Source organism: Orbilia oligospora (assembly GCF_000225545.1).
Source record: "Orbilia oligospora ATCC 24927 unplaced genomic scaffold scaffold00080, whole genome shotgun sequence".
NCBI classification, from domain to species: domain Eukaryota; kingdom Fungi; phylum Ascomycota; class Orbiliomycetes; order Orbiliales; family Orbiliaceae; genus Orbilia; species Orbilia oligospora.
In genome coordinates this window covers 503,912-531,085 of record NW_011645637.1, presented here as the reverse complement: position 1 = coordinate 531,085, position 27,174 = coordinate 503,912, and the positions used below count along the sequence as shown (strand labels likewise).

Sequence of the window (27,174 nt, the reverse complement as noted above, 5' to 3'; positions counted from 1 at the left end):
TGGTTGTGGACCTCTAACTAGTTCTAGCATACTTTCATTTTATAAAAAATTATTAAATTACTTTGCTTTGCAGGTAGTGCGATAGAGATAAGTACTAAGTAAGTATATATTATAAGGATTGTTAAGGTATGTATACCAACTAGAAACCTAGATCTAGAACGCTTTTGTCGAGACTATGTTATAACGTTAATTATGATTACGTTCAGACGTTACAAAAACACTTTAATACGTGCGATCCTATACAACTAACTACCTTGAATTTGTCTCGTCGCCAGACTCCTCAACTGTGCCTTGAATCGGTCAAGTTTAATCCAGGAATTCGATCGAGTTAGCCATTAGACGGCGGCGGTGGAGGAATTGGTGGTGGCGGCCCACGAAAACCCTTTCGAAACCCTTTCTCATATACTGATAATGGTGGATATATGTCTGGGAACCCAAGTCTACCGTGAGGTATCGAGGGTGGTGGAGGCACCGATGAATACCTAGGTTCTCTACCCGAAAAATTTGACTCCAATGGTGCTCTTTGGGTAAAAACTCGACTATACAGAGGTGGCGGCGGTGGGGGTGGGGGAGGAGGAGGCAGCATACTGGCGACTGGTAACGGTGACCCTGTCATCGAAAAGCCGAGTCTTCCACGTGGAACTGGTGGCGGAGTTGGTATTCTTGAAACACTGGGTTGGTCGTATAAAATAGGCGGTGGGACTGGTGCCCCTGAAAGCCCAGGCTGACCTGACGGGACTCGTGTCAACGGTACTTGTGTATGGTTATGAGCTACTATGGCAGGCCCACCCCTAATTAAGGCATCCATATATACAATTTCTCCAAGGGCATCCGCTGAAGATGGGGAAGAGCAACGGCGTCGATTCTGTCGTCTTAGTGCCACTTCATCGGGGACTCTCGTCGGGACGGTAGGAATCGTATACATAGGGGGGTTTGGGGGACCTCGGAGCCGCTGAGATTGAGATTCACTCAGTTTGCTAGATTTTGAATGAGCTATCACATCATCATCATCATCGTCTTCAGAGTCGTCAAAGCCCGTGTCGTTCCTCAGTGACCTGAAAAATCTTCTGCGAGCAACCATGAGCTCTCTCTGGTCCACCATTCTCTCTGTCGCATTTTCGGGTATATTTAAGTACCCTAGTATAATTAAAAAAACATCTTCGGGTAGTCGGCCCAAGCCACTAGTACGAAGTATCTTTTCGTATAATCCTGGCTGCTGTGGCAGTATATCTTTTGTCGTGAGTAGCTAGTCGAGCGTTTGTCAGTACTGCAGTTAGGACAAAATTAAAAGAGCACAGTGTCAGGGCTTACGTTAAAATTCGGATCAACAAGGTGAAACATTAGCATTTTGAGATGCCCGGGTTTTGTCTTATCAATCAATCTCAGTGGCTCGGAGAATAAACAGTATTCGTAGTTGCCCGTAAATACAACTGTGCGGTTTTCCTAAGCAAAGTTAGTGTGGAAAAATCAAACGATAATATATATTACGATACTTATACATATATACTTTGAAGAAGGTGGTAAGAGGAGTATAGAAGAAGAAGAAGAAGAAGAAGAAATTCAAAATACAACCTACTTTTATCAGAGCTCCATCAATTTCTTGCGGTTTAGGTAGTCTCGAAGTTCGATAGGCCATAAAGTCGTTTCGCCGTAGACCTATCCGAGCATCCGCCACATTCTCCTGCGAGTAACAATATACTCCAGTAGCTATTATTCGTTCGTGCTTCACAATCCAACTAATTAGCTCTAGATTCTTAGGATATATATTTTTTCGTATAAAGGGATAGGATAAAATTATACCAAGCTTCCAGGTAAAACCCACTTCTTACTACTCAACTCCTCTGCACTCTTCGGTGTAACCTCAACCCCCAAGATCCTCACAAAAACCTTCACCGTCTTTCCCTCCAATTTTGTTGTCTCTAAATCCTTTGATAGTGTCAGATTCCTCCCAGACCTTAACTTCCACTGGTTTCCAGTCAAAACTTTGTCCTCCCTACCGATATCATAATCATAATTGACACATTCCCTCAAAATATCAATATTCATTTCCTCGCCGGCCTTGAACTGCCCCAAGATCTCTCCAAAGGTCTTAAGGTACTCCGATCTCAATGCATATAGCTTCGGTCTATACCACCCTCTCCCCGGCTTATGCCGCGCACTTGCATTCGGATATCCGTCATACCCCTTTGTGATATCCCTTTTCTCACATCCCGATTTCCTCCATTCATCTTCCGCCATTTCCGCTAATAGGTGGTCAAATAACGGCACAAACCCCGTAAACACCCTTTCAAGAATAGGATGAAATAGTTCCCCTTGTCCCAGGTTTGAAAGGTTATTAATGTATGACAGAATTTTTGTACTTTTCCCGTCTGGAGAGATCTTGAAGTCGGTTGGTAGCCAACAGGAATTTGTACTATACTTCTCCTCTGAGATGTCATATGGCGGTTTGACAGTCTGGAGTTCTCCGTTTTTGAATATACGGGTTTTGTTGTAGACGACTGGGTACATTGATGGATCGAGGAGCTCGAGAGTGGTTGGTCTTATGGAAGGATCGAGTAGGGCGAACAACGTGGGAAGCCGGGGTGGGGGTGGGACTGGTGCAGCTCCAGGTGCAGACCATGTATGTGAGATTTTTTGACCTTTGGATCGACCGAGTACAGTCACCGCTATTAATATCATTGCTTAGTACATGTCCAATTACCGAACTATCAATCCAACCATATGTCTGGATATCCCTGATGTCAGAGGCACCCAAGTAGCTGAAAAAAAGGAAAATACTAACCATCTATCAACTCCCTCCTCAACTCCTCCTCCACCGCTCCATCCCTTTTCCAAACCCCATCGTTGACACCTTCAACCCCTCCACTAATTTTTAAACCCTTCTTAAACCCCTTCACCTCCTTGAACCAATACTCTACGTCTTCCTTATTCCAAACCGGTACCTTCCACCCATGTAATTTCGAGCTCTCTTCTACCCATTTAAACAACCAGTCTGCCACAAACCCCCTGTCCTTCAACTTTTCTGTCCAATTTTCCAATTCACGAAATGCGCATGAAGCCTTCCGAATAGAAATTTCTCGATTTCTTAATCTTTCGAACTCAAATGATTTTTCTAAAACATGAGGATATTTCATTGAAGGTTGGGAACGAGGAGGGGAACCCGGGCGGCGGCGGGAGCCCGGGCAGCGGCGGTGGCGGTAGCGTGGACGGGGGTGAGGAGGAGGAGAAGGCTCGTAAAAGGGAACAATCCTCGAATAATGCATGTTTTCGTTTCTCCCCCTTTCTACAAATCTATCTTCATATATATACCCATCAGTCTCGTGCTTAGATAGCTAGCCAGACATAATTGCACAAAGATGAATTGTGAATGAGTGTAGGGGCCAAACGTACAAACCTTGAAGAAAGTCCTAATAATCTAGAAGTTCTTCCGAGAAAACGAAGGTTAAAGGATCTAGCACCGTGCGGGGCCAAGATATAAATATTAGAATATAACTCGCTGGGCTATAACGAACGCCGAAACACCACGAATCAAAGAATTACAATTCGAAAAGCAGTTTTATCTAAAAGTGCGGAATATTCTCTAGCTTCCGCCTGAGTGCGGGGTTCATATGCGCAAAAATGCATGTACCGTGTGTAGATGCATATGTACAAAAAGTTGTATTTCAATTGAATCAATTTCTTAGAAAAAAAATCAATGGCATAGCTAAAACCCTTTGAATTGAATTTTAAGCCTCAAATCTACCTTACGTTGCAGCACAAGACTAAGTCTTGCATAGCCATGTCTAAGCTAGCTCTACCTTTTACAAGTGCGAAGCACCTGGCCAGCTATAACTACGATCCCCGCCGGGTCGACCCTCAAGGCCAATTGTTGTATTTTCTGCGTTGCCACCTCCAACTCGTCATCACAGGAACCCGCGAAACCTAAGCTCCAAACCTACGCTGACGCGACCTCATTTCCCTATCCAACCTCCAACCCCCACATCACCATCCTAACAACCCATCACAACCGCCAAAATGGTCCGTCTACCTCGTAAACCCCCTTGTAACTCCTCAACCTGCCTACTAATCCATCTCCATAGCCACCGACCCCTCCCTTAACAATAACCTTAAAATCCCACACAACAACCCTTTACCTCCTCCTCCCCGCTTCAACCCCCCTCACGACCTTAACTACTACTCTCTTCGAAACTCTAACAACCTCCTCTCCTCACCTTCCCTTAACCCCACCAACTTCTGTTTCCTCCTTAAAACTCGGTCTTCCAAAGGACACGATCCCGGTTACATTCCAACCTCTCGACGAATCGAGTCTGAGGGGGAAACCCACATTAACGAGTCTGGGAATCAAAGATGGGACTATTCTAGCGTTTGAGGTAGTTAATGATGATTATGAGGGAGAATGGGATGGGGAGTTTACGGTTGTTTGGGCAAGTGATGATGAGGATCAAAGTCAGAGTCAGAGTCAAGGGCAGGGTGTTTAGCGGAGGTCGTTGGTTTCGTTGTTTTGGGATTTGGATATGATTTGATATCATAAGGATCATGATTATGATTTGGTTATACGATGGATATGAGACGGTAGATATGATGGTATATTATTTGATCGGATCGATCGAACAAGCGGAAGAAGAACGGACAAACTAGCCGAACAACCGCAATTCGATTTCAATTATGGGCGTTGATAGAACCTAGAAAATGTACTGTACATTACGGGCAACGATATACAATCAGAAGCATGACTTCATGCTGGTAGAGAATCTACAAATAATACAAACCTAACAAGCTCAAAATAACTAGTGGAATAAACTTCCCCCACCACAAACACCCTTTAGAGTATAAATGGAATATTATTCATAAGGCCGGAGTGTCAGATACCTATTGAGATATATGTAGTTCTTCGTTCCATTATAAATTTGAGTGGCAAAATGCACCATGGCGCATATGGCACACTCGCGCTCCCATGTGTATAAGAAGGCTAGAACTGCCCATATGGCATAGAATACAGAAGCCTCGCATTTGGTCAAAGTTGCCATATCTCTCTGGCTCCGAGACTATCTTGGATATATATGTCGGCATAGAATTTTGACTCAATCGGGATCCGGGACCGCTGTGACAAAGCAACTTATAGCAATCAATTTGATAGTTGCAACATCCAAAGTCCCTGTCTGAGTCCTTTGATATCTACATTTTCAAGATTTCCGGTGAGATATTCACGGCACTCCGTAGAATTTATACCTAGATGTTAAACAAAGCGTTATTATGAAGGTCAAGATCGGTTCGAAATTACATAATCTTGATATATACTTCTTACCTAGGTAGGTCTATATCTTAAAAAGAGACCATGGCTACGTACCACTTTAACCCGTAAACAACCTTCCCTAGTCTTAAACAAGGTATTTTCTTGGGATTAAATGCTTCGAGATGTTTTTTTTATAGGTAGATATAACGTTAGCACCCTTACATTAGCGTTATAACTACTACTTAATACTAGCATATGTACCTACTGGCCGTAGTATACAGATTATTTACTTGGGCACCTATGAGATCTCGAGAGCTGACCTTAAATTAGTTGGCATCCAGGTAGTAAACATGGTTTATCGATTAATCTAGCTATCACACATACAAACCTGTGCAGTAGTAGGACTATGTAAACCAAACGAACTAGATAATAGGATAGTTTCATAGTATATAGTTTAATTGAGAACTATATGCCTTGAATCGGGTCTGGGGGTGCATTGATTTTGTATAATATACCGTTCACGCGTCCCCCTCCGAATTGATACTGTATTATTGGTAAATGTTCATGTGCGCTGCTAATTTAGTATAACATTCGTCCGGATTGAATTTAACGTTATAGTACCGTATGAATCATAACAAAAAAAAGGGGAGAAAATAGTATTATAGATGTGAATAAAAACACCCTACGCTCCCTCGAATATTAAGTACTTGCTTGCTATATAGCAAGAGTGATTTCAAACCAATAAATTAAGCTAAGTAAAATATTACCAGTATATAGATAGATCACACCATATATTTTAGTGAAGTTAGATGTTTGGCGGCTATTCAACTTTAATAAATGCAAGCTATACGTAGGAGGTATCCATCGACTGTAAGTATTTCCTGGGTAACTGGCTACCCGGTAAGCTTCAAAAAGAATAAAATACTTATACAACAAGGCAAGGATCCACCAAGCTACCCTAACAACCTGAGTAAACCAGTAACCAGGTAGCTCAAGCTCCACCCACCCACTGATTAACCCATGCACACTAGAACCCCTGTTCCCCGGAAACCTCTCCCCCCAGTAACCAGCTAACCATCCCCAACGTTAACATCTACTCAACATCTTAAGTTATGTATGTCACCATCTCCGACCTCGCGCCGGCACACACACCGGCACGGAACCCATCTCTTTCCGAGTCCTTGAAAAAAAAAAAAAAGAATCCCAACCCCGTCTTCCGATCCTTCTTTATTCGTTCTTAACCCTAACGAAAAAAAAAAAAGTCCTGGAAAGGATGTACTTAGCAACTAGACCAGTACTTAGCTAAGTATGTGAGATGTATAGTTCTGGTAAAGGTATGGTAAGCTTTAAGCCCTCGCTAGTTAACAGCAAACGAATAATATAAGAACGTGCACTCCGAAGGTATCCGAACAGACCGGGGGTATAGTATATCCCACAACAAGAAGATTGAAGAAGAAGGGAAAAAACCTGCAAAGCGAATCAAAGGTTAGGTAAAACCAATGTATGAAAGATATCTGTATGTCTGTATATAATCCCAACATTCCATCGAACAAAAAAAAAAAAAAAAAAGGAAGTCCCAAAGAACGAGAACGAGAAAGAAAAAGAAATAAAGGAACACCATCATGCCCAAAATGGCAAGTTGGTGATACAATCGCAAGAGTAATAGGATGATGTAAAAGGCCTCAAACCCTTATCTCCTCCATATCTTCATCCAAAAACATAAAAATGCCATGCAGCTTTTTTTCATTCTCTTTCTCAAAAAACAAAACCGAAAAAGGACATTATTATCATGTTGAAATTATATGCGATCTCAGCTGTAACTTCCATAAAAAAAAAGCACACAAGGCTAAAAAAGAAACAAAAAGAACCAAAAAAGTTCCGTATTATACTCCGTACACTTGCTTGTTGAAAACTCCACCCCATGTTATATCTGGGTGAAAAAAAGTCGGAAAAAAGAGGGAACCCCAGGTGTAGAAAGTAATTTTGTATCAAACGAGTGTATCTTCTAGTGTTAGGCCAGCCCGGGCCCTGGGTCCCCAAACCAGCCGGCTCAACGGGAACCAGCCTGATACATACTGTATCGAGTATGTGGATATATATCCTTAAAACCGTCATGTCTCCGCCCCTTTAGCGCCTGTATCCGGCTCCGTCCCTGTAATATGCGTAACATCGTTTGGATGGCTCTGATGCGGCGGAATCGCGAATTTCCCGGTTGAGTGGCTCCCTGGTAGTATCGGTGTAATGGCCAGTACCTGCTTCTCTAATGTCTCTGGATCCTTCCCGTCACTATTCCACCCGTTAGTAGCCGACGATACTTATTTCGAGGGGACAACATACATATTAGCATAGATAACATAATCTAATCCATACTCATCCGTCGGTTTGAATAACTGCGGCACCCATTCGATTCCATCGGCCTCCCGTTTTCTTGTGTCAGAGCGTTGTTTTTCTTCCACCTTGATCTTCTCATCTGTAGCAGCTTCCTGGTCCCTTTTTAGAAGAGCGCTGATAGTAGGTGCCCAGAGATTCTGCGATTCCTTCTCATTTTGCTCGGAGATCGGGCGAACGAGCGGTAGGGACGGTTTCGCATTTGTAGCATCGAAGAGGAGTTCTGATCGGCCAGTCTGTTTTCGTCATCCTTGATTAGTATATCTATCCATCCATAACTCTTGAGGACGTGGTGTTCCTCACCAATTCGTTCTTGATGTACATCTCCTCATTCCATTTGCCAGTAATCTCATACAACTTCTCTCCTGTCTTCTCATTCTTGATAGTTCCCTGAATGGCATTATACGTCCCCGTAAAGAAACCCTTCACTCGGAATTCAATCTCCGCTACCAAATTGGTCTCCGGGCACCTCACATACACATAGTCTCCCAATTCGTACTTCATCGTTCCAAATAATATCCCTCTTACGTAGATATTCGGTTGGTTTAGGATATATTTCTCGCCGATTCCCGGTTTTCCTTTGTTGGTGAGGGTTAGGACGGATACTCCTTCCATCATGCTGGCTGCTGAGTTTCCAAGGAATCGAGAACGGGGTTTTAGGGTACCATCGATACGGATGTGATGGTGAGGGGCGAGATAGAAGTAGGAGGATTTGGGAGGATGGTGGGAGGTTTGTTCGGAGATGTAGTAGGCACGGCATTTGTCTGGGAGGTCCCAGTAGCAGGCGAATTGTTCACCGAGGATGGGGTTCAGTGGTTTCTTAACGCCTCTATATCACATTTTTATCAGTTTTCATTTTTTCTTTCTCTTAAATTGAGACGTTTTATTGAGGAAAGAGAGAAAGACATACGGCGGTTTTAGATGCCATCCACTGAGGTAGAACTTGACGACGGATACAAATCGTTCAACCGGGTCGTCGACGGTAGTCATAGGCAGGAGAGTTTCAGGGTGCTGCATGAAACTACTGATTGTTAACATATACCGTATAGCTAAGCATACAGAAGGACAATAAGGGAGAAGAAACCGACTTTGTGATTCTTTCAAGCATAGACCTGGGCTCCAGAATGAAGGTCGGCAAAGTTATACGGCTAAGGTCGGCACCTGGCTTCAACTGTGATATTATCGAAAGCAGCACTGCACACAAATACACACACATCCCATTAGTACCTTCGCAATATAGGAAGTTTGAAATGGGGTGAATAATTGCTTACTGCTCTTTTCGCCCTCATCGACAACGGTAGTATCATCCTCGGTCGGATCCGGACGGTCGGCTTCATCGCTCTTTCGACCTAAATATCACACAATTCAAGCCTTTAATATCATCGAGTAGAAGGTTGTAGGAGAGTATGAGAAAAAGTGACGTACTAGAAGTAGTGGAACCGCGACGTCGACCGGAAACGTGAGGGATGTGAGGACCGTGGCCGCCAAACATGCTGGACGTCCACGAGGCGTATGAGCCGAGCACTGTTTCTTTAATTAGTATAATAATTCGAAAATGGCCTCTGAGTAAGAGCAGAGCAAAGCAGAGCTAGGCCAAAAGCCGGAAGCCGGTGGATATAAGATATAGGGTATGTAGGTATGTACGAAGAGAGATGAGAGAGGTGATAGGTAAGTACTTTGATGAGGTATGTATGATGGTTGATTACGGGTGATCGATGGTGGTTGACGGTGATGACGATGAGGTAGCTCAGGAGGACAACTGGGAGTCTAATATAAATCCAATCCCTTTGTTGATTAATTACAAAGTCAGCCCAGTCCACCAAGAATACATAATAAGAATACCAAGCTGGCTCCTGCCTTCGTTAAAATATACTATTCGGCATCGACAAGTATAATTATAAGGTATAACAGCATGCAAGCGGAAGAACGAAGAGCCTTACTCTTTAAGAAACCCGTATATATGCTGCAGGCAGTGTGTATGGACTATCACTGCAAACAAGGCATGGATATCGATATCGATATTCCCTATAAGCACTAGCTAGTAGCTATGACGGTATCGCAAGAATGCCATCTACCAACCAAAAGAGAAAGAGTAAATGTAAAAATGTCTGAGATGGAAAAGGGCAAATACGTCAGCGGGGGGATTTTAAAGCAGAGAAAAAACAAGCAGCTCATTTTAACTGCCAGTCAAATCTGTTATGTCCGGTCCGGTCCCCGCTGCCAAGACTTGCCCTGTGGTTGCTTGGAGCTGCCCTGTGATGAGCTCCGGGCCCCACATTCAATTCGTCTATCTCCAACCACACCTCCAACATCAACTTCAATTGAACCTCATCTGCATCTTCAACTTCATCTTCGACTTCACTTTCTAACAGATAACAAAATGGCTAAAGATAAAAAGGCCAAGGCTGCCGAAAAGAAGGCCCGGACAGCTGCCAAATCCTCAAAAAAGGCAGCGAAAAAAGAAAAAAAGGTCACCAACAAACGACGTCCAGGCGATGATTCTGACTCGGACGACCAGGACATTGATGCCATTCTCGAAGAATACAAACTCAAGGTATTCTGATCCTTTATTTACTTATGTATACTTGAAAGCATTTTATGATTGATTGGTAACTAATACAAAAGTTATGTTGGGTAATAGCAAGCCCAGCATATGGCCATTGCAGAAACTATCTGTCCTCCACCCCCCGTGCGCGCAAATTCAATCCTAATGCCCCACCCTACAAACTCGAAAGAACTATTCCTCTTCGGTGGCGAAATCTACACCGGTACTCCTCCTATCGCTAAGTTCTTTAACGATCTATACGTCTACCACACCGAGGTACCCTCCCGTTCTACTTAAACATATACATATGTGTATATACACTCTCTCAGAGGAGGGAGGTCTAACTAATGGGAACGGGCAGTAGCGAAACGAATGGCGCTCCTACACCTCTCCAAACAGTCCCATGCCCCGCTCGGGAGCAGCAATGACTTCCAACGGCCAAGGAAAACCAGAGCTATGGCTATTCGGTGGAGAATTCAGTTCTCCAAAGCAAGGTATCTTTTACCACTACGCCGACTTTTGGAAGTTGGATTGTAGTAGTAGAGAATGGACTAAAATCGAAGCCAAAGGCGCTCCTTCCGGTACCGTATCCCCCCAAAAAAACCCGTATTTTTTTGAATATACAGAAGATTAATAAGAGAGGATAGGGAGATCCGGCCACCGTATGACCCACTACAAAAATTATATCCTCCTCTTCGGTGGCTTCCAAGCCACCTCTCCAATAACCACGAAATACCTCAACGACCTATACATCTTCGACACAAACACGCATACCTGGACTACCATCCCCATCCCGGCCAGTTACCTCGCATACCCACCACCACGCTCTTCCTTCTCCTTCCTCCCACACGAACACGGCGCCGTCCTATTCGGCGGCTACAGCCGAGTTAAAGCCGCCTCGTCATCATCAGCCCAACAAGCCCTCAGCCACAAGAAGAAGAGTTTAGGCCAAAAAATCAAAGATCTACCACTTTATCACACGGACTCCTACCTGCTCAGAATAAACCCTGCAGACCCAAAACTGTCGAAATGGGAGAAGAGGAAGAAACCGGGGAACATGCCTACTACACGTGTAGGTATCACAATGGCACACCATCGTGGTCGTGGTGTAATGTTTGGAGGTGTATACGACGTTGAAGATTCAGAGGAAGCACTGGAAAGTAAATTCTTTGAAGATATGTGGGTTTATGCTGTCGCGCAGAATAGGTTTTGGGAGATTAAAATGAGGAAGAGTAAGAAGGTTGTTAAAAAGGATGATGGCGGAGCGGCAATTTCGAGAAGGGATAGGGCGAAACAAGATGAATTGGAACTTCTGAAAAATTTGGCGTTATTGGAAACGAAGGCTGGGGTAACGACAACGGCGGAAATTCCGTTACCTATTGAGGTTGAAAAGGAAGAGGAAGAAGAATTGAAAAATCCGTTGGCGAAGGCAGAACCTTCTCTCATCCTACCCGCAGCAAGATTTAACGTCGCATTGGCAGTGCAGGGGGATTGGCTGTATATGTACGGTGGAACCTTCGAAAAGGGAGACGTGGAAATTACATTCGACGAGATGTACAAAGTCAACCTCGAAAAACTCGACGGCGTTATAACAATTTTCAAACGCGACAGTGTGATTGGTGGAGAAGAAGATATGGATCTGGATGATGACGATGAAGATGACGATGGTGAAGAGGACAGCGAAATGGATGATGAGGAAACCGAAGACGAAGACGAAAAAGCTAAGGCGGATGAAATTAAGCGGAAGCAAGAGGAAGGAAGGAAAGCAAAGGCATTGAAAAAAGAAGCTGTCGAAACACCATTATCGCCTATCTCCCCAACATCTCCGACATTTACAGACAATGCTACAGAAATTGTAGAACCCGAGTCAAACCTACCGCTCCCATTACCGTTCGAAACTTTACGCGAATACTTTGTCAGAACATCAGAACTATTCCAATCCGAAGTCGTTGAAGAACTAAGATTCAAACCGGTTAGTGTGGCAGAAGCTACCACCGTAAAGGAGATTAGAACTGCAGCATTTGAAATGGCAGAAAAGAGATGGTGGGATGTCAGAGAAGAAGTTAGAGAAGAGGAACGCAAACTGGAGGAACTGGGGGTTACTGAAAGTGTGGTTATGACGGATAAAGACGGTGGTAGCGGTGGTGGTAGCGGAGGACCTCGAAGGCGATAGTAAAATCCACCTCCTATCAATTCTGTGTAAATATAAAGCACCCAATGTGCCTGTGTATGAAGTATGTATGCAAGTTTGAGGTATATAACATGTCTCGTAAACCAGCCATATGAGAATATAGGTACTTAAGTAGATATAATCAACCAGGCAAATCAACCATCTCACTATCCCCCCTCCCCGCTTCCAACCCCCTAACCGTCTCCCTCAATAACATCTTCTCCTTAACCACATCCTCCACAGCTCTAATACTAACTTCACTATCCCACCCCCTCAACAAGTCCAAGATACACCTTCTATACCCTTCATCGAAAACCCCACCTCCAACCACAGCCCTCACAAACCCCCATAGCGCTTCATGCCCCGGAGCAGTATTATGACTATACTTCAAAACACTAAACAACTGATTATACCTAACCTGCAACGTCTCCATCCTCCTCTCCCCCTGTGTTGCTGCTATCGCCAAAGCCTCATTCGTCCACAACCAAGCCAAAAAATTCCATCCACTAACATCACCGGGATGTTTCATACACCAACTGACCAAATCCTCATGATTAAACGCCACTCCCTGAGAAGAAACTAACCACCTAGCATAAGTCCATGCGTAATAATTCTTAGGATGGGCTTCGGCAGCTCTAAGGACCGTTGATACTTCTTTTCTACACCATCTTCTAAAACTCTTTGTTAAAGCGCTGTTATCTGCTGTTCCTGGTCTTGATGATATTGACGATGATGATGACGATGTTGTGTTACCTGCCGCTCCTGGTGGTGGCGGCGGGATCGGGTGTTTTAGAGATGGATAGGTGGTGATTAACCATCTCCTGTGAGACCATAGATGTGGAGATTTTGTATGACGGTGGAGAGGGGAGGTTAATAATGATGTTATGAAGAAATATTCGGATTGTGGAGAGATGGGTAGTTCTTGGCCTCGGTTTCCAATGGGGAATGGTGTTCCTGGTGGGAATAAAGTGATTAATACCCTTTTTCGGGCGTTAATGGCGGTGAGGTGTTCACTATCATGAAGAAGGAGGATCGCGGAGGTGTTTAAGAGGGTTAGAAAAGTTGAGGTTGGAGGGGTGGAGGTTGAGGACGAGAGGTTGGAGAGGGTGGAGAAGAAGAGAGGGCGGGCGTGACGGAAGGCTTTCCAGAGACTGGATTTGGGGATGCCGAGAGAGGTTGATTCGACGAAGATGTGGGTCGGGGGGACTGGATAGAAGGGGAGGAGTTCTATTTGTCTGGTTATTTTTAGATATTAGAAGATATGTATTAATCTTGTTAGCTTTTGATTCTTTTAAAACATTTAAGTCTCCAAGTTTAGAGAAATAGAAAGACATGTCGACAGATAGATTGATTGAGAGAATTAGGAATTATAATAGGATGTTATAGAAACGTACACAGTCTGTTGTTTGAAGGACTGGAAGAATCCGGAGATACGTGCGTATACCTCTCGGCAGACTCCCTCGTCACCTTCGCTTCTTGCCGCCATTGATGCCTAAGTAGGTATATACGTATACTTCTATATCTTATACTTTACTGACTGAGTGAAAGTATAAGAATAGATATATAATCCTGGTCGAAGGTACGGTGTATATCTCCAGAACCTAGACAGTTTCTTCCCACCGCGGTGAGAGGAATACAAAGAGAAAAGGTTCGAATTAAAATAAAATAGAAGCTAAAAATAAAAAAATGGAAATAAAAAAGAAGAAACGATGGTTTGTTGTATTTTTTGCGTTGTTTTGGAGACTAATAAAAAGTATCCACTCGTCTCGTCTCGTCTCGTCTCGAGCCCATTTCTTTTTTCTCGCTCTCTTTCCCACTAATAATATATCGAGTCAGGTCGAGATGGCAATCAAATTAATCAAATCCAAACAGCTTGACGTCAAGCTCCCAGATTATATACTTAGCTAACTAAGTATACACTAACTTTTAAGCTATTCCATTCCCTCGGAAAATCCTCCCCATCGACCGTTAGAAGGAGAGGGAAAAAAAAAAATGAATTCTTCCATTTGAGTTTCGTCGACGAGCATCAACGAGCTAGCTAGGGAGCATACGCATATGGTTTTATTCCAGTCGAGACGAAAAACAGATCCCAGAATCCCGATTGTAATGTATGCATGTTCTATGTATGCATCGTTCTGCTGCAGGAGCAGGGCATCCACCATGAACCGGCATGGGCCAGCAAAAAGGAAAAAAAAATGCCTCCTTACCTTGATACGAAAAGCCTACCTACTGATCTAACTTATTTGAAAACTTATACTAGATTTGAAAAAGAAACTTCCCAAAAAGAAAAAAGCTTAAAAATAAACATCCACAGCTATAGCTGTTACTATATGTCCTGTGTACTACAGGTATTGGAATCGAGTAAGAGAAGCCAGTCACAAGGACGGGGAAGATAGAAGCCGGTCAAGCTACCCTTGTAGCTAAAGCTCCACCGTACTCGAGCTAATTGAGCTAGCTTCCCAAGCTCGCAAGCTCCCCAAACGTTATCCCATCCCCAGCTGAAGTCTGGCCAGCTACATACATACTATGTAGGTACTAGGTGAGTACCTACTTACTTACTAAGTATGTAAGTAGCTAGCTGGTTCTGATCAGAAACCCGACTACCAAATCATTGACCACCCTCACAATTTTTCTCTCGGATGACCTAAGCCAGAAAGGAACAAAGTATGCAGAAAATCCCACCATTCTTTTTTTTTTTTTTCCCCCTCTCTTCTTGGTGAAAAGTGTAAGTAAGAAGCAAGTAAGAAGCAAGTATTTTCAAGTAGATTCGGCCTGGTGTGGAGCAGAAGTTAAACAGTAGACCGCGGGTACACATGAACGGTCAAAGCGATCTCGATCAAACACCGGCCATACACCCCAAACCGTCTTTTTGCAGTTCATATACGTAATTTAATCTAAAACGCAAGGGAAGAAAAAAGGTTGAACGATGGAACTGGGAAATTGTAAGCATGCACATATATCTTTCCAAGGTAAATGTAATATTAGAATCCCAGCCAAACGGGACAGATATGTGATGATATATCACAATTGGTTTTTTAATTTTATGCAAGATATCATACCTGCCAGCTCTCTCTTCCCCAATCTATCTATGGTACAATCCAGCCGATTGGCTTATAACGATTAAAAAACAAATGATACAAGATCCACCCATCGTACATATATTCCACTTCGCACAAAATGCAGAAGACAGAAAAAAAAGAAAAGAGGGTTGTCCCTTCCGGAATATATTGTAGATGTGGTCAGCTTTGCCTTGAAAACGCCGTTATATGTAAGTATGCATGCAATGTTCTCCGCTGTCATAATATCCCCTTCCCTCCCTCCCTCCCCTCCCTTTCTCATCCAATCCGATGGGCCCGTCGGTCGTAATCAGTGGATCCCGCTGGATACGGAAACTTTTCTTTTCTTTCAATTGCTTCCCCCAATAGAATTCCCCTGTTCGTGATATCCACATCACATGAGGAATCCAAAAGATATGTCCACCTGCCCTACCTCTCCTCCTTTTGCCCCCCCACTTCTTGCTCTATGGCCTGTATATCCCTCTGTATGCCTGTATGGTTTTTTATATCTCCGCCAACCATTTCTCAAAATATACGCAGTTTGCCGCATTGATAGGTCCATCTTCATTACACAGGTCGAACACGGGACACCGTCCGCATGGCGCTTCTGTGACACCCTGTTTTACCGCCCCTTCCACCTTTCTAATAGCCTTATATGCTGTTCCTCCAATAACCCTTTCCAACTTTCCATCATAAATCAAAACTTCCAAGAGCGCTTTTATATCGGCCTCCGATAACTCGACTTCCGTCAAATTACTGTTTTTGACCCATTGTGTAATATCCGATAACGTAGGATACCCCGTATAACCCGCCTCGAACACCACTACCATTCCTGCAACCCCAGGTTTTTGTTTTGGAAAACTTCTAGCGGTAACGAAACGTTCGATAGCGACTAATAAAGCATTGATGAAATCTGCATCAAGTTCTGCATCTGTGAACCATGGTCCTCCCGTGACTTCGATTGTTGGGGTTAAATCCCATAGCATGTATATTTTCCTTGTAGGGAATTTTACAGACTTGATGGATTTTATGTATCGGTGGGTTTCGAGGGTTTTTAGACATCGGGTTAGGACCGTTGGGTGTAGGTTTGTACGGGCTTTGAGGGTCTTAGACCAGATTCCTTCGCGAGCGGCAGATTCGATATGTTGGTAGACAAGGGCTTCGTCGGGAGTTAAATTTCGAGTTCTATATTATATAGACATAGATAGAGATATTAATTGGCATTCTAGACGCTCATAAAAGCAGCTTGGTAGACGGTTTGGGAGAAGACAGCGTACCTATCAACCTCATCTTTACTGACAAACTTGTAGACATAGGCATCGCCTTGTTTTAATGTTCTGAGATAACCGCGCCCGAGAAGTTCGTTGATGGCCGCTACCAGTTCATGTTGATCACGGCTGGGGACGAAGGGTAGCAGTTCATTTGCTGCGTATAGTTTTTGGTGGTCGTGACCGCAGGAGTCATAGATTTTGCGCGCGACCGGCTGGAGGTCGGACATTATGTCTTCTTCTTCTCTCTTCCCCTTCTCTTTCCTATTTTCTAATGGATAACGATGGTGTTCGAGGTATTAAAAGTATACCGATTTGAAAAGAGGGTTTGGAGAGATGCCGTCGCATCTGGTGGAAAGTATGGTCGGTTGGTGATGGTGTAGAGATGGTGGTTTGGTGATGGGAAGAGGAAGAAGAGTCGAAACTTTTTAAGCCGCATTTGAATACTTTTATGCGGCCAGACAGCTGCAGCGGCAGTTCCTATTTGATATGCGATAGCGAGCATTATGACTCCGATTTCTAATAAAAACTACAGGCCTGGAGAATTTTGAGTATACTTGACTATTTTACATATCAATCGATAACAATCAGCAGTAGTAAAAGTGAATTTGTAGCTCGTATCGAGTTATATCAGCTGTGAGGAAAGTGCCAACCAAATTGTGAAACGAACCCCACAACGCGATATCGCCAGCTTCAATATCTCAACCTTCTTCACCCCCTCCATCACCATCATCACCACCTCTTCAACATCATCACCACCACCACCACCACCACCATCGCCATCTACTCTCACCAATCATACAGACTGACATACATAAGCTGCTCCGACTACAAGACTTCCACCATCATTTACATAAACCAAAATTAAGTTAGGAACCTCCAATAAGTAGCTAGAACCACCCAATCATTCGACACCATCCTTACGAAGCTTCATTCTAAACCATCCCCAAAGAAAGATGGCTACCCACCCCATCCCATTGACCCCCGAAAACCTTCTTCAAGTCCTCCAAGCAGCTGCTTCAAATGACCAATCAATCCTCCAACTAGCCAGCAAACAACTCCAATCCTGGGAAACAACACCGGGCTATTGGAGTCTACTCCAAGATGCCTATCTTGATCAATCTCTAGAAAAGAATGTACGGTGGATGAGTATCATCACGCTGAAATATGGTGTTGATAGGTTTTGGAGGAAGGCTGCCATAAAGTATTTTTTGTTCTCTCCCTTTCTGTTTATCCGACTTATGTTGTCGAAAGCTTCAAATTTGAAGAATTTAAGATGGCTGATAACAATGCTAATGGACGTGAGATAGTGCGATATCTAAAAATGAGAGAACAAGGATTAGATCGAGGTTATTGGACTCCGTTAATGAGCCGGATAATAAACTGGCTTTGCAAAACGCTGTCATAGTAGGGAAAGTCGCTAGGAACGAGTATCCACTCGATTGGTAAGTTCTACACCATTGCATATTTTATATACCGAAGATTGAACATAAACTAACAAATGGGGAGAACAACAGGCCAGACATCTTCTCTCGCCTCTTAGACATAATCCGCACCTCAGCGCCCCCACCAGACCGATCCCAACTACTCCCAAACCAACAACCATCAGTCCTCCGTCTCCAACGTTCCCTCAGCCTTCTCCTCCATGTCGTAAAGGAATTATGTACAGGCCGAATCCCTAGGATACGAAGTAACCTACAAACAGCATCACCAGAGCTATTCCGTGTTATCGCAGGAATATATGTTCAATATGTCGAACATTGGAAGCATGGCGTGGAGAATAAGTCGCATTCAGATGAATGGGTTAACGAACGGCTACATATTAGTCTGTCTTGTTTGAAGGTGCTGAGACGATTATTGGTCAGTGGGTTTGAGTTTGCGAACAGGTCGGACGAGATCAAGCAGTTTTGGACAATAACAAATGAACAATGGACTTCATTTATCAACATGAGTGAGCAAACCGCTACTCTCTCTTCTGCGTAATCTTAATGAGACTAATAGATGTTTTGTGGCAGCAAACGCGGAGGTACCGGATCTAAACAAAGTCCTAATATTCAAGCACATCGTCGGCTTAGGAAAGCTCTATCTCGACCTATCCAAAGGCCAGCCTGCCGCATTTGCATTGATGCCCGATGTTCTAACCGTTCTTCACAACTACTGGCAAGTAGCGAACAATTACGGCGACTCCCTAGCAAACGGTAGTAGAGCAGGACTTGGGAAGCAATCTAAAAAGAACGGCGGTGTTGCCGGAGACAAAGATGATGATAAATCTTCATTTCTTGAAAAAACCGCCTTACAAGGGATGCTATTATACAGGAATTGCATACAGATGGTCTTTAAACCCGTCCAGACATTTAAGTGTAAGACATATTATTATTATTTCCTCGTTTAGGTACGTTTTGATTGTAGATCTACGTTCAGGGATTAGCTAACTTAGCATACTGTGTCGTCGGGATTGAAAGACCGACATAAAGAGGAAAAAGAGGAAAACATAACGGCAACGGCGTTCATGAAGAATCAAGTCTTGACGCTGGAGCTAGCAACCCAGTTCATGGAGCTGTTGGTCACGAAGTACTTTATACTCAGGCAAGACGATTTGGAAGCTTGGGAAGAGGACCCGGAGACATGGGCAATAACTTGGGATGATCAGACGGAGTCTTGGGAGTACATGATACGTCCTTGCGCTGAGAAGCTATTTGCCGATCTTGCCATGAATTTTAAGATGGACCTCGCGCAGCCTATTGTGAATGTTTTTAACAACGTTGCAAGTACGTACTTCATTCCCTAAACTTCTTCAACTTGTAGCTGACTTCCTTCAGCCCTGGACAACCACGACGTCCTCCTCAAGGACTCTGTCTACAATGCCGTCGGTCTAGTCCCAGCCATCCTAGAACCTCACCTGGACTTTAATATATTCCTGCAGAACGTTCTAGCGAATGAAGTTCAAATCACTCAACCAGACTACCGCATCCTCCGCCATCGGATCCCAATATTAATCGGCCAATGGGTTTTCGTTAACATCGACGTCCAACATCGGTCGACAATATACCAGATCACACAGCACCTACTAAACAAGTCAGATCCATTGAATGATCTCTGCGTGAGGATCACGGCTGCCAAATCTTTAAAGTGTTCGATTGACGAGTGGCGATTTGACATCAACAGCTTTTTGCCGTTTGTGGACGATATATTTGACCAATTGATGCTGTTGATCGATGAGGTAGAAGAAACAGCGACGAAGATGTCGCTGGTGGATGTTATCGGATTGATTGCGGAGAGAATGTCACATAATGTAAACCCCCCCTTCTCAAAATTCTTCATATCCATACGATTTACTAATAGCCAACCCCAGATTGCCCCGTATGCCCACCGCGTAATCAGCATCCTCCCCCCACTCTGGGAAGCCACGGGCGAAGAACATCTCTTCAAACAATCCATCCTGGCAATCCTCACCAAAATCGTCAGCGCGATGAAAGACTCCTCGCTAAAATACCAAGAAATGGTAGTAAACCTAATCCGCTTCTCCGTGTCCCCTGAAAACGGTCTACAGACATTTTTATTAGAAGACGCATTGGAACTCTGGGATGCAGCAGTCACCTCCACGCCGGCTGATAGCGCCGCACCATTATTAGAGTTGGTACCTTTACTAATTCCATGTTTGGAATCGGATACCGCCTTAACACGAAGAGTTTTGGAGGTTATCGAGGGGTATATCTTACTCGCCCCGCGTGAGATGTTGAATAACTATGCTTTGACGTTATTCAATGTCTTCGGCGGTATGTTAGGAAAAGGTTTGAAACACGATGCGGCGGAGGTGATAACCGATGCGATGGAATTGATGATTAGAACGGCATCAGCGGTTCAAGGTGAAGAAGGAATGAAGGCGTTAGGTCAAGCGATGGTCAGTAGCGGTGTTGCTAGAAAACTATTTGAAGGGGTTTATACGACTTGGGAGGCACATCAGACAACGGGACCCAACAAGAAGTATCCGGAGATAGATGTTCAGGTGCTTACGGCTTACTTTGGGGTGTTGAGTAGGGTTATACTGGGGAGTTTGGAGGTGTTTGAAGGGCTGGTGGGGTATATTTCCAGTCTGGGGGTTAATGAGAAGAGGGTGGAGGCATGGTTGATGGAGGAGTGGTTTTCACACGTAAGCTTCTACTTTTATGTCTTCTTCTCTCTTTTTGTTTGAGGAAACTGAAGATGCTAATGGTGAGGAATAGTTTGGAAACATAGGAAACCCAAGATCGCGGAAACTCAACGCCTTAGCATTAACGAAACTCCTAGAACTCGACCAAGAATGGATACTAGTCCAGATGCAAGATCTAATGACCGTCTGGACTGATGTAGTTCAAGAACTAGTTGAGGAAAATAGAGAGTAAGTACCCCTCATTCTACCAGATCAAAGGGAAACTACAAAGAGACTAACAAGCTCTTCTTCTAAGCAACCTCGTCTACGACATCCACCCCGAATCCGCAGACCCAACCTCTGCCGAATCCAAACGACGGAGAGAATTAACTGCAACGGATCCGGTACATACAATCCACATTGTAGAATGGATCAGACATTATCTCCTACAAGCCCAGAATAAACACGGAGCCGAAGCGTTTAAACACAAGTGTATCGATAATGTGGATAAGGATATTCTGGCAGATTTCATGAAATTGAAGATTTTTTGAAATGACCACGGAGGAATGGGGGAAAGGGAGGGGATGATAATGGTTTATATGGCCTTATAAGATTGCCTCAATCTTGTAATGTGAGGTATGTAATGCATGATGTGTGTTTAGGATATCGATCGATAGCTATAGAGATAGATGGGATAAGGTAGATCGAGATATTACTTTAATTCATTGTTGATATATCGTTTAATTATTCCGGTCCCATCTTTTGATCCCTCCCCTATTTTGACTCTGGACATCGGTGCTCCAACCGTGTCAAGCAAAGATATATTATATTACATCCATAGATGATCAAGCCCTTCACCACCCTTCAAGAACGCCATTTCGCTATGCATATATCCTTCACCCTTGGAAAGAAAGAGAGAGAAAAAAGAACCTCCAAGCCCTCAGCAAAATAACCCCTAAATACCCCTTCGAAGTTGTTTGTTCATACACAATCATGCCCACACCCACTAGGACACTGCTTCATCTTCGAATCCACATACCACCCCCTCAAACAATCATCATGACCACCATGACAACATCCCTGACACATAGTCCACCTCCCCCTAACAATTTGATGACAAAGCATACACCCATCCGCCATCCTTCTACAACTCTCACAGTAAAGACTTCCTTTATAACTCGCCCTTCTCGCATCTGCGTCTCCTTGTAGAATAGCAGAAGTAGAAGGATCCAGAGCAGCGTTATTGATACCTGCTGCGCCAACACCGCCGCCGCCACTCATCATTGGTGCGTTACAGTTCCCGCAACTTAGGTGGATGAAAGTGTTGGTGAGTGCTTGGGAACGCACGTGTTCTACTGTTGTAGCTTTGATAACTTCTGCAGCTGGGACGTAGAGTTTGAAACGTTGGAGTTGTTCTATTCGGTACGATGTTAGATTAGTAACCTTTACAACCAACTATTCTTAAACCCCGCCACCAATCCCTAAAGGATACACCCAAAGTAATAATTGAAAAGAGGGAGGAAAATAACTCACCAACATATCCTTCAATCCAATCCCCCATCCTCCTCTCATCAAACACCACAAGATCCCCAAACAACAAAGCCAAAGTAGCACACATCTGAACCTCCCCACGATCGCTGTAATAATCCGTCAAAATCGTAAGGAAATTCTGTAGATTCCATGGTAACTCTTTCATCCTTCCGTATCCGGATCCGCTAAGTTTGATCGTGCCGTAGTCTTTCACCATATCCTGGATATCCTTCCCCAACGCTTCAGCAGTATTAAGTTGGTGTTGGTGTTTCAGATTGTGTGAGGAAGTGTTGCGCATGGCGGGGTTGAGCGGGGCTGAGGGGTTATGGTGGGTTGTTTGGTTATTATGGCGGGCGCTATTGTGGTTATGGTGATGGTGGTCGTCGTCATCTTCGTCATCACTTTCCTTATGAAAGGGATGGGAACTGCTTAACCGGGGTCTGTGGCCGAAACTGTTGGTTGAATCATCGTAGGAGCTAGAAGTCTGTTCACTAGTCAGACCGATAGAATACTGACGTCCACGGTAGGCGAGTGAAGCCTTGTCGCGGTCCTTATCAAACGACGAGGATGCAGCGACATCCGGTACTTCAGGGTCATGTGTGGCGCCGTTTTTGTCGTTGTTTCCACGGAATGTGACCTCCGGAGTAGCGCTAAAAATGTCGGAGCGGAGCGGGGTGATCTTGTCTTCGTTTTCATGGCGGTGATGGTGGTCTACGGGTTTCAGACTTAGTTCCTTGTTCTCGTCGATCGCCTGGGGGCTTCTAGCGATTACTGAAACTCGGCGAGACGCCATGTTGAGAATTTCTCCGCCATCTGTGGAAGCTGTGGAGGAAGATACCGAGGTACCGAAGGCCTTTGGTGGTAGCGAAAGATTTTCATCAATGTTGCCTGGTGGATTCGTTGGAGCCTTCGGAGTAGGCGTGAGGATTGGCTGAAGCTGGGGGGTATCGGCGACAGGTTTAGCCAGCGGTGTAGCCACTGCAGAGCCGTTGGAACTTTTTCTATCTGTATTCGTGACTCCAAGTGCTCTCTTCGCAAATATCCCAGATTCAAGATGGGACTTCGAGGATGCCATTTCTGCTTCCTTGTTCAACCGCTCCTCTTCCTCCTGTCGAGCTTCTATCTCCCATCCTTGAATGAGGTCCAGCATCTTCCAGGTTTGTGCCGTTCGGTATTGCCCGAGTACCCAAGCTGTCTCTGCGTTCTTTTGACAAGCATGCGAGAGTGTCATTCCATCAGATAGACTTGTAACCCAGTTAGTCGCCATAACCGTAAATGGGACACCACTGAACATGGGCAATGCCACCTCAACGACCGCTTGCTGAGGTGCATATTTTGCCCCAAGAGTATCGATGCCACTCTGCTGTGTACCAATCTTCGGGTGAACTCTTCCAGCCGCAGCGCTCACAGACGACTTCTTCCGACCTCCTCCACCTGAGATTTCATCATCCATCTCGAACCTGACATTCCTATCCCTCTTAGCCGGAGGCGGAGGCCTCTGACCCATTACAACAATAAAACTCAAATTGGGAGCCCAGGCGGCCGCCGAATGATTCAAGGAGTTGATTGGATTCACGGCGTATGACAGGTCATGCTGAACAAACATTTGGTCCTTCGAGCATGACCATAGTGTATTTTCATCTTTCCAGAGTAGACCAGATGTGGCGTTTGTATGTTCATCAAAGGCGTATTTCCCCACAAACGGCCGTTTGATATCCCAAACGGTAATTCTGTTATCATGGGTCATAGCACATGTTGCAATCTCTCGAGTTGAGACTCCGCGAGGCCTCCAGGTAGCTCTACCGATGGCGGCCATCGTGCTGATCGTGTGAACCGGACGCTTGTTTTGGGTATCCCCTTCTCCGAAATCCCAAACCTTGACAGTCTTGTCTCGACCTCCGCTTGCAACATATTTGCCGTCGGGATGCCAATCAATCGAGAAGACAGGACCATTATGTGCACTGATCTTCTTAAGATACGAGTGAGCAGTCCCACCCATCCTCCATTCCCATTTCTATAAAACCATGTTAACCTTAGGCTGACCGCTAGGACACCCCTAAATACTTTCATCGATAGATAGGCCTACCTGGATCGTGCCATTATCAAAAGCCGCTGCAAAATGCACAGCATTCAAGGCATTGAACTGTACATCCCTCACAGCGTCGCTCTTACCCCATAATGTCATTGTACTCTTCTTCTGCCTTAAATCCCAAATCTTCATCATCCCATCTTGACTCCCACTGATCAAAATCTTCCCATTACCCGGATTAAACGCAATCTTATGCACCGATCTCTGGTGCTCATGCATTACCCTATCCAACTTCCCGCCACGACCCAAATCATAGACGCATATATTACCGTTAGTGTTAGCCGTGGCAATAACATCTTTAGAAAAGTTACACCCCCACTTGACGTCACTATTAGCGACTGTCTTTCCAGGTGCATTTCCTGCTCGAAGGTCCAAACGTTCGGTAATGTCGCCGTGGAAGGTCACCCGTAGGACTTTGAGAACTTCTCGACCGGCGACGACGACAAGGTCTTGGTCTGGAGAGGCGCTGAGGGATTGGATCGGGACCTGGAGGTCATACCGGGCCGTTCGTGTTCCATGGTATGAACTAGCGTCAAAATCGTCCGAAATGTTAGCCATCATGATTTAAAATGATGATAGCATAGTAGAAACGCAGAATAAAAGTACACCAATCTAAGGCTTATAGCTTCTCATACCCTAAATTTGAGGTCGAATGGGCTAGACTTGGGGGGCCTGCTGAAGTTGATGGCCTACTACTACCTCCCCCGATGAATCTTCGAACAGCAGCAGCAGCACCGACAGCCCGGTTATTGAAATGCTGGGGGGCGACGAAAGCATCCATCGCTTCAGCCTACACCTCTTCCGAAATTCCCCTAGAAAAGAAAGAAATGCTGATAATGTTGTAACCGATTTTTAAGGCAAACTACTTCAGTGGAACCTGGACGTGTCCCAGCGACCATGACGATTCAACATGATGAAATTGCGCGTTTCTTGGGGGCCACAGTTTGGTATTCTTCGTTCCGCCAGTCCGGTCTCTTCCTGGAAGAAAAGCTGCGATTTCCCGATTTTGAAAAAGGCGAAGAGGGTGAGATGTTGGTTGGTTTAATGGTTCGAGCAGGGTTTCGTGGTGCAGCGCCTTCTGCAGACCGTCAGGTGAGGTTGGACCCGAACAGGGCCGTCATTGAGCAATCTAATCTTATCTCGTGGAACACCGGGCAACATCGACAACATCGACAACACAAAACCAGCTATTCCTTTACAGCGGTACATTGCATAGGATTCAAGGCTTAAGGCAGCCTCAACCAACATGATATAACTTCCCCTTCAAACGCTGAACGTCTGATACCTATGAATGCCTTGAATGATAGAATACTTTATGACCATACAGTAAGTAGCTTCTTATTCATGGACTAGATACATGCATGAATTTTCTTATCAGTGCCCCCTCAAACGAATGTACCTTGCCTAGCTTCCCCCAAAAATAAAACAAATTCTCAAGCAAAATTATAGCAAAAACAGAAGTAAAAACAGAAAACATAGAATAATAAGAAGAGACAGAATTGAGAACTGAGAGATCCACCCATCCGCTAAAGAACTGTGAGGTGTAAATACGAATCTATCCACCCGAGGCTGAAGAAAATAAATACGCCAGGATACTACCACTCAACATCCAACATCCACACAAAACCAGGTTTCCATCGCTATTCAATAGCACAAGTTCTTTTGCAATTAGAGCACTCCCAGACTAGAATTCCTTCAATTGTGACTTTATACATTTTACCGCCGCAGTTTATACAATCTTTGGCTTGGGCTCTAGAGACTGGCTCTTTGACAGGTTCGGACTTAGCATGCTTGATACCTAGATTGTTCACAACTAGTTTGTCAGTCATAGATACAGCAAATATTGAGATTTCTAAGGACTGCTTTTACCTGAGGTGTTTGTGCTAGTAGTGATAGACATCGTGACTCAAAGATGATATTCAATTTCGATATAGCAGATACGTAGGCTTGTATATGTATATAAAGATCTTTTGAAGATCGATTTGGTATACAGTCTTTTTTCTATGTAGCTAAGGGACTTTTGGTCAGCATATATAGCAATCATAAACGAGCCTGAGCCAGTGTGGTCAACCTACCTAAGACCGTATGTATCCGAAGTTAAACTGAAGAATAGCGCTTTATCTCGAGAAGAGTGTGTATTATCTTGGAATGTACTCGTATAACTATACTGATGATGGAAAGAAAACTTCAACAGTATCGGCCAGAACAAGCCCCTTATATACTTTTTCCCTCCTCTATAATCATCCCATGAACCAGTTTGCGCTCTGCTGTGCCTGAAGCTATATTGCCTAACGCAATTGAAATTTCCTCACATTGGTATCACCTAGTCCTTGCTTTCCGTCTTCCTTCCGATATGAAGTCGACTCACAATCCCCCCAGCCCGAGTAAGTACCCCAACCTGTTGGCTGCCTGGACTGGGGAGGCCGGCTCTCAAAAAATGTGATATATCGACAGCGCTTGTTTAACCTTGTATCCCGTTGACAAGGAACAATCCAACACCTGTAACACAGGAACCTCAAAAACGGTACCGATGCATACGGAAACAAGGCGCACGCGCGCACAAATCCGTTCCATAAAGGATATCGATGCCATGGTACATACGCATGCTTACCCTTGTCTAGCTAGCTGCCTTCCGCTGCAAATCCCGTCCCACTTAATTTGGCTAGTCTTCAATGCCTATAACGAAATTGTAAATGCGGATATCCTTCCCGAGAAAAATGATGTTAGTACGAGTTCGTATCGGCCGCAATTTCGTCCGAACCGTAA

The 27,174-nt window shown here is 44.4% G+C and overlaps 9 protein-coding genes across 9 annotated transcripts; 3 read left to right on the top strand and 6 right to left on the bottom strand.

Moving 5' to 3' along the window:
- Positions 1–328: 328 nt before the first annotated feature.
- On the bottom strand, positions 329–1,102 carry AOL_s00080g144 (uncharacterized protein; the record flags this gene model as incomplete). Its single annotated transcript, XM_011124519.1, has 1 exon — positions 329–1,102. The coding sequence occupies one exon, from the start codon at positions 1,100–1,102 to the stop codon at positions 329–331; it is 774 nt and encodes a 257-aa protein (XP_011122821.1).
- A 692-nt stretch (positions 1,103–1,794) lies between these two features.
- On the bottom strand, positions 1,795–3,263 carry AOL_s00080g143 (uncharacterized protein; the record flags this gene model as incomplete). Its single annotated transcript, XM_011124518.1, has 2 exons — positions 1,795–2,666; positions 2,783–3,263. The coding sequence occupies 2 exons, from the start codon at positions 3,261–3,263 to the stop codon at positions 1,795–1,797; spliced, it is 1,353 nt and encodes a 450-aa protein (XP_011122820.1).
- A 751-nt stretch (positions 3,264–4,014) lies between these two features.
- AOL_s00080g142 (uncharacterized protein) lies at positions 4,015–4,478 on the top strand (the record flags this gene model as incomplete). Its single annotated transcript, XM_011124517.1, has 2 exons — positions 4,015–4,017; positions 4,080–4,478. The coding sequence occupies 2 exons, from the start codon at positions 4,015–4,017 to the stop codon at positions 4,476–4,478; spliced, it is 402 nt and encodes a 133-aa protein (XP_011122819.1).
- Positions 4,479–7,344: 2,866 nt separating this feature from the next.
- Positions 7,345–9,113, bottom strand: AOL_s00080g141 (uncharacterized protein; the record flags this gene model as incomplete). The annotated part of the gene is made up of 7 exons (XM_011124516.1): positions 7,345–7,519; positions 7,571–7,857; positions 7,925–8,450; positions 8,532–8,642; positions 8,710–8,815; positions 8,893–8,970; positions 9,047–9,113. 7 exons carry the CDS (start codon positions 9,111–9,113, stop codon positions 7,345–7,347), a joined length of 1,350 nt encoding a protein of 449 aa, XP_011122818.1.
- An 888-nt stretch (positions 9,114–10,001) lies between these two features.
- Positions 10,002–12,339, top strand: AOL_s00080g140 (uncharacterized protein; the record flags this gene model as incomplete). Its single annotated transcript, XM_011124515.1, has 4 exons — positions 10,002–10,175; positions 10,263–10,442; positions 10,531–10,747; positions 10,814–12,339. 4 exons carry the CDS (start codon positions 10,002–10,004, stop codon positions 12,337–12,339), a joined length of 2,097 nt encoding a protein of 698 aa, XP_011122817.1.
- A 139-nt stretch (positions 12,340–12,478) lies between these two features.
- AOL_s00080g139 (uncharacterized protein) lies at positions 12,479–13,822 on the bottom strand (the record flags this gene model as incomplete). The annotated part of the gene is made up of 2 exons (XM_011124514.1): positions 12,479–13,571; positions 13,731–13,822. 2 exons carry the CDS (start codon positions 13,820–13,822, stop codon positions 12,479–12,481), a joined length of 1,185 nt encoding a protein of 394 aa, XP_011122816.1.
- Positions 13,823–15,895: 2,073 nt separating this feature from the next.
- Positions 15,896–16,890, bottom strand: AOL_s00080g138 (uncharacterized protein; the record flags this gene model as incomplete). Its single annotated transcript, XM_011124513.1, has 2 exons — positions 15,896–16,577; positions 16,670–16,890. The coding sequence occupies 2 exons, from the start codon at positions 16,888–16,890 to the stop codon at positions 15,896–15,898; spliced, it is 903 nt and encodes a 300-aa protein (XP_011122815.1).
- A 726-nt stretch (positions 16,891–17,616) lies between these two features.
- Positions 17,617–21,340, top strand: AOL_s00080g137 (uncharacterized protein; the record flags this gene model as incomplete). The annotated part of the gene is made up of 9 exons (XM_011124512.1): positions 17,617–17,864; positions 17,971–18,105; positions 18,178–18,611; positions 18,676–19,020; positions 19,123–19,428; positions 19,480–19,952; positions 20,013–20,810; positions 20,884–21,038; positions 21,106–21,340. The coding sequence occupies 9 exons, from the start codon at positions 17,617–17,619 to the stop codon at positions 21,338–21,340; spliced, it is 3,129 nt and encodes a 1,042-aa protein (XP_011122814.1).
- A 430-nt stretch (positions 21,341–21,770) lies between these two features.
- AOL_s00080g136 (uncharacterized protein) lies at positions 21,771–25,189 on the bottom strand (the record flags this gene model as incomplete). The annotated part of the gene is made up of 4 exons (XM_011124511.1): positions 21,771–22,204; positions 22,323–24,333; positions 24,406–24,934; positions 25,044–25,189. The coding sequence occupies 4 exons, from the start codon at positions 25,187–25,189 to the stop codon at positions 21,771–21,773; spliced, it is 3,120 nt and encodes a 1,039-aa protein (XP_011122813.1).
- Positions 25,190–27,174: the final 1,985 nt, after the last annotated feature.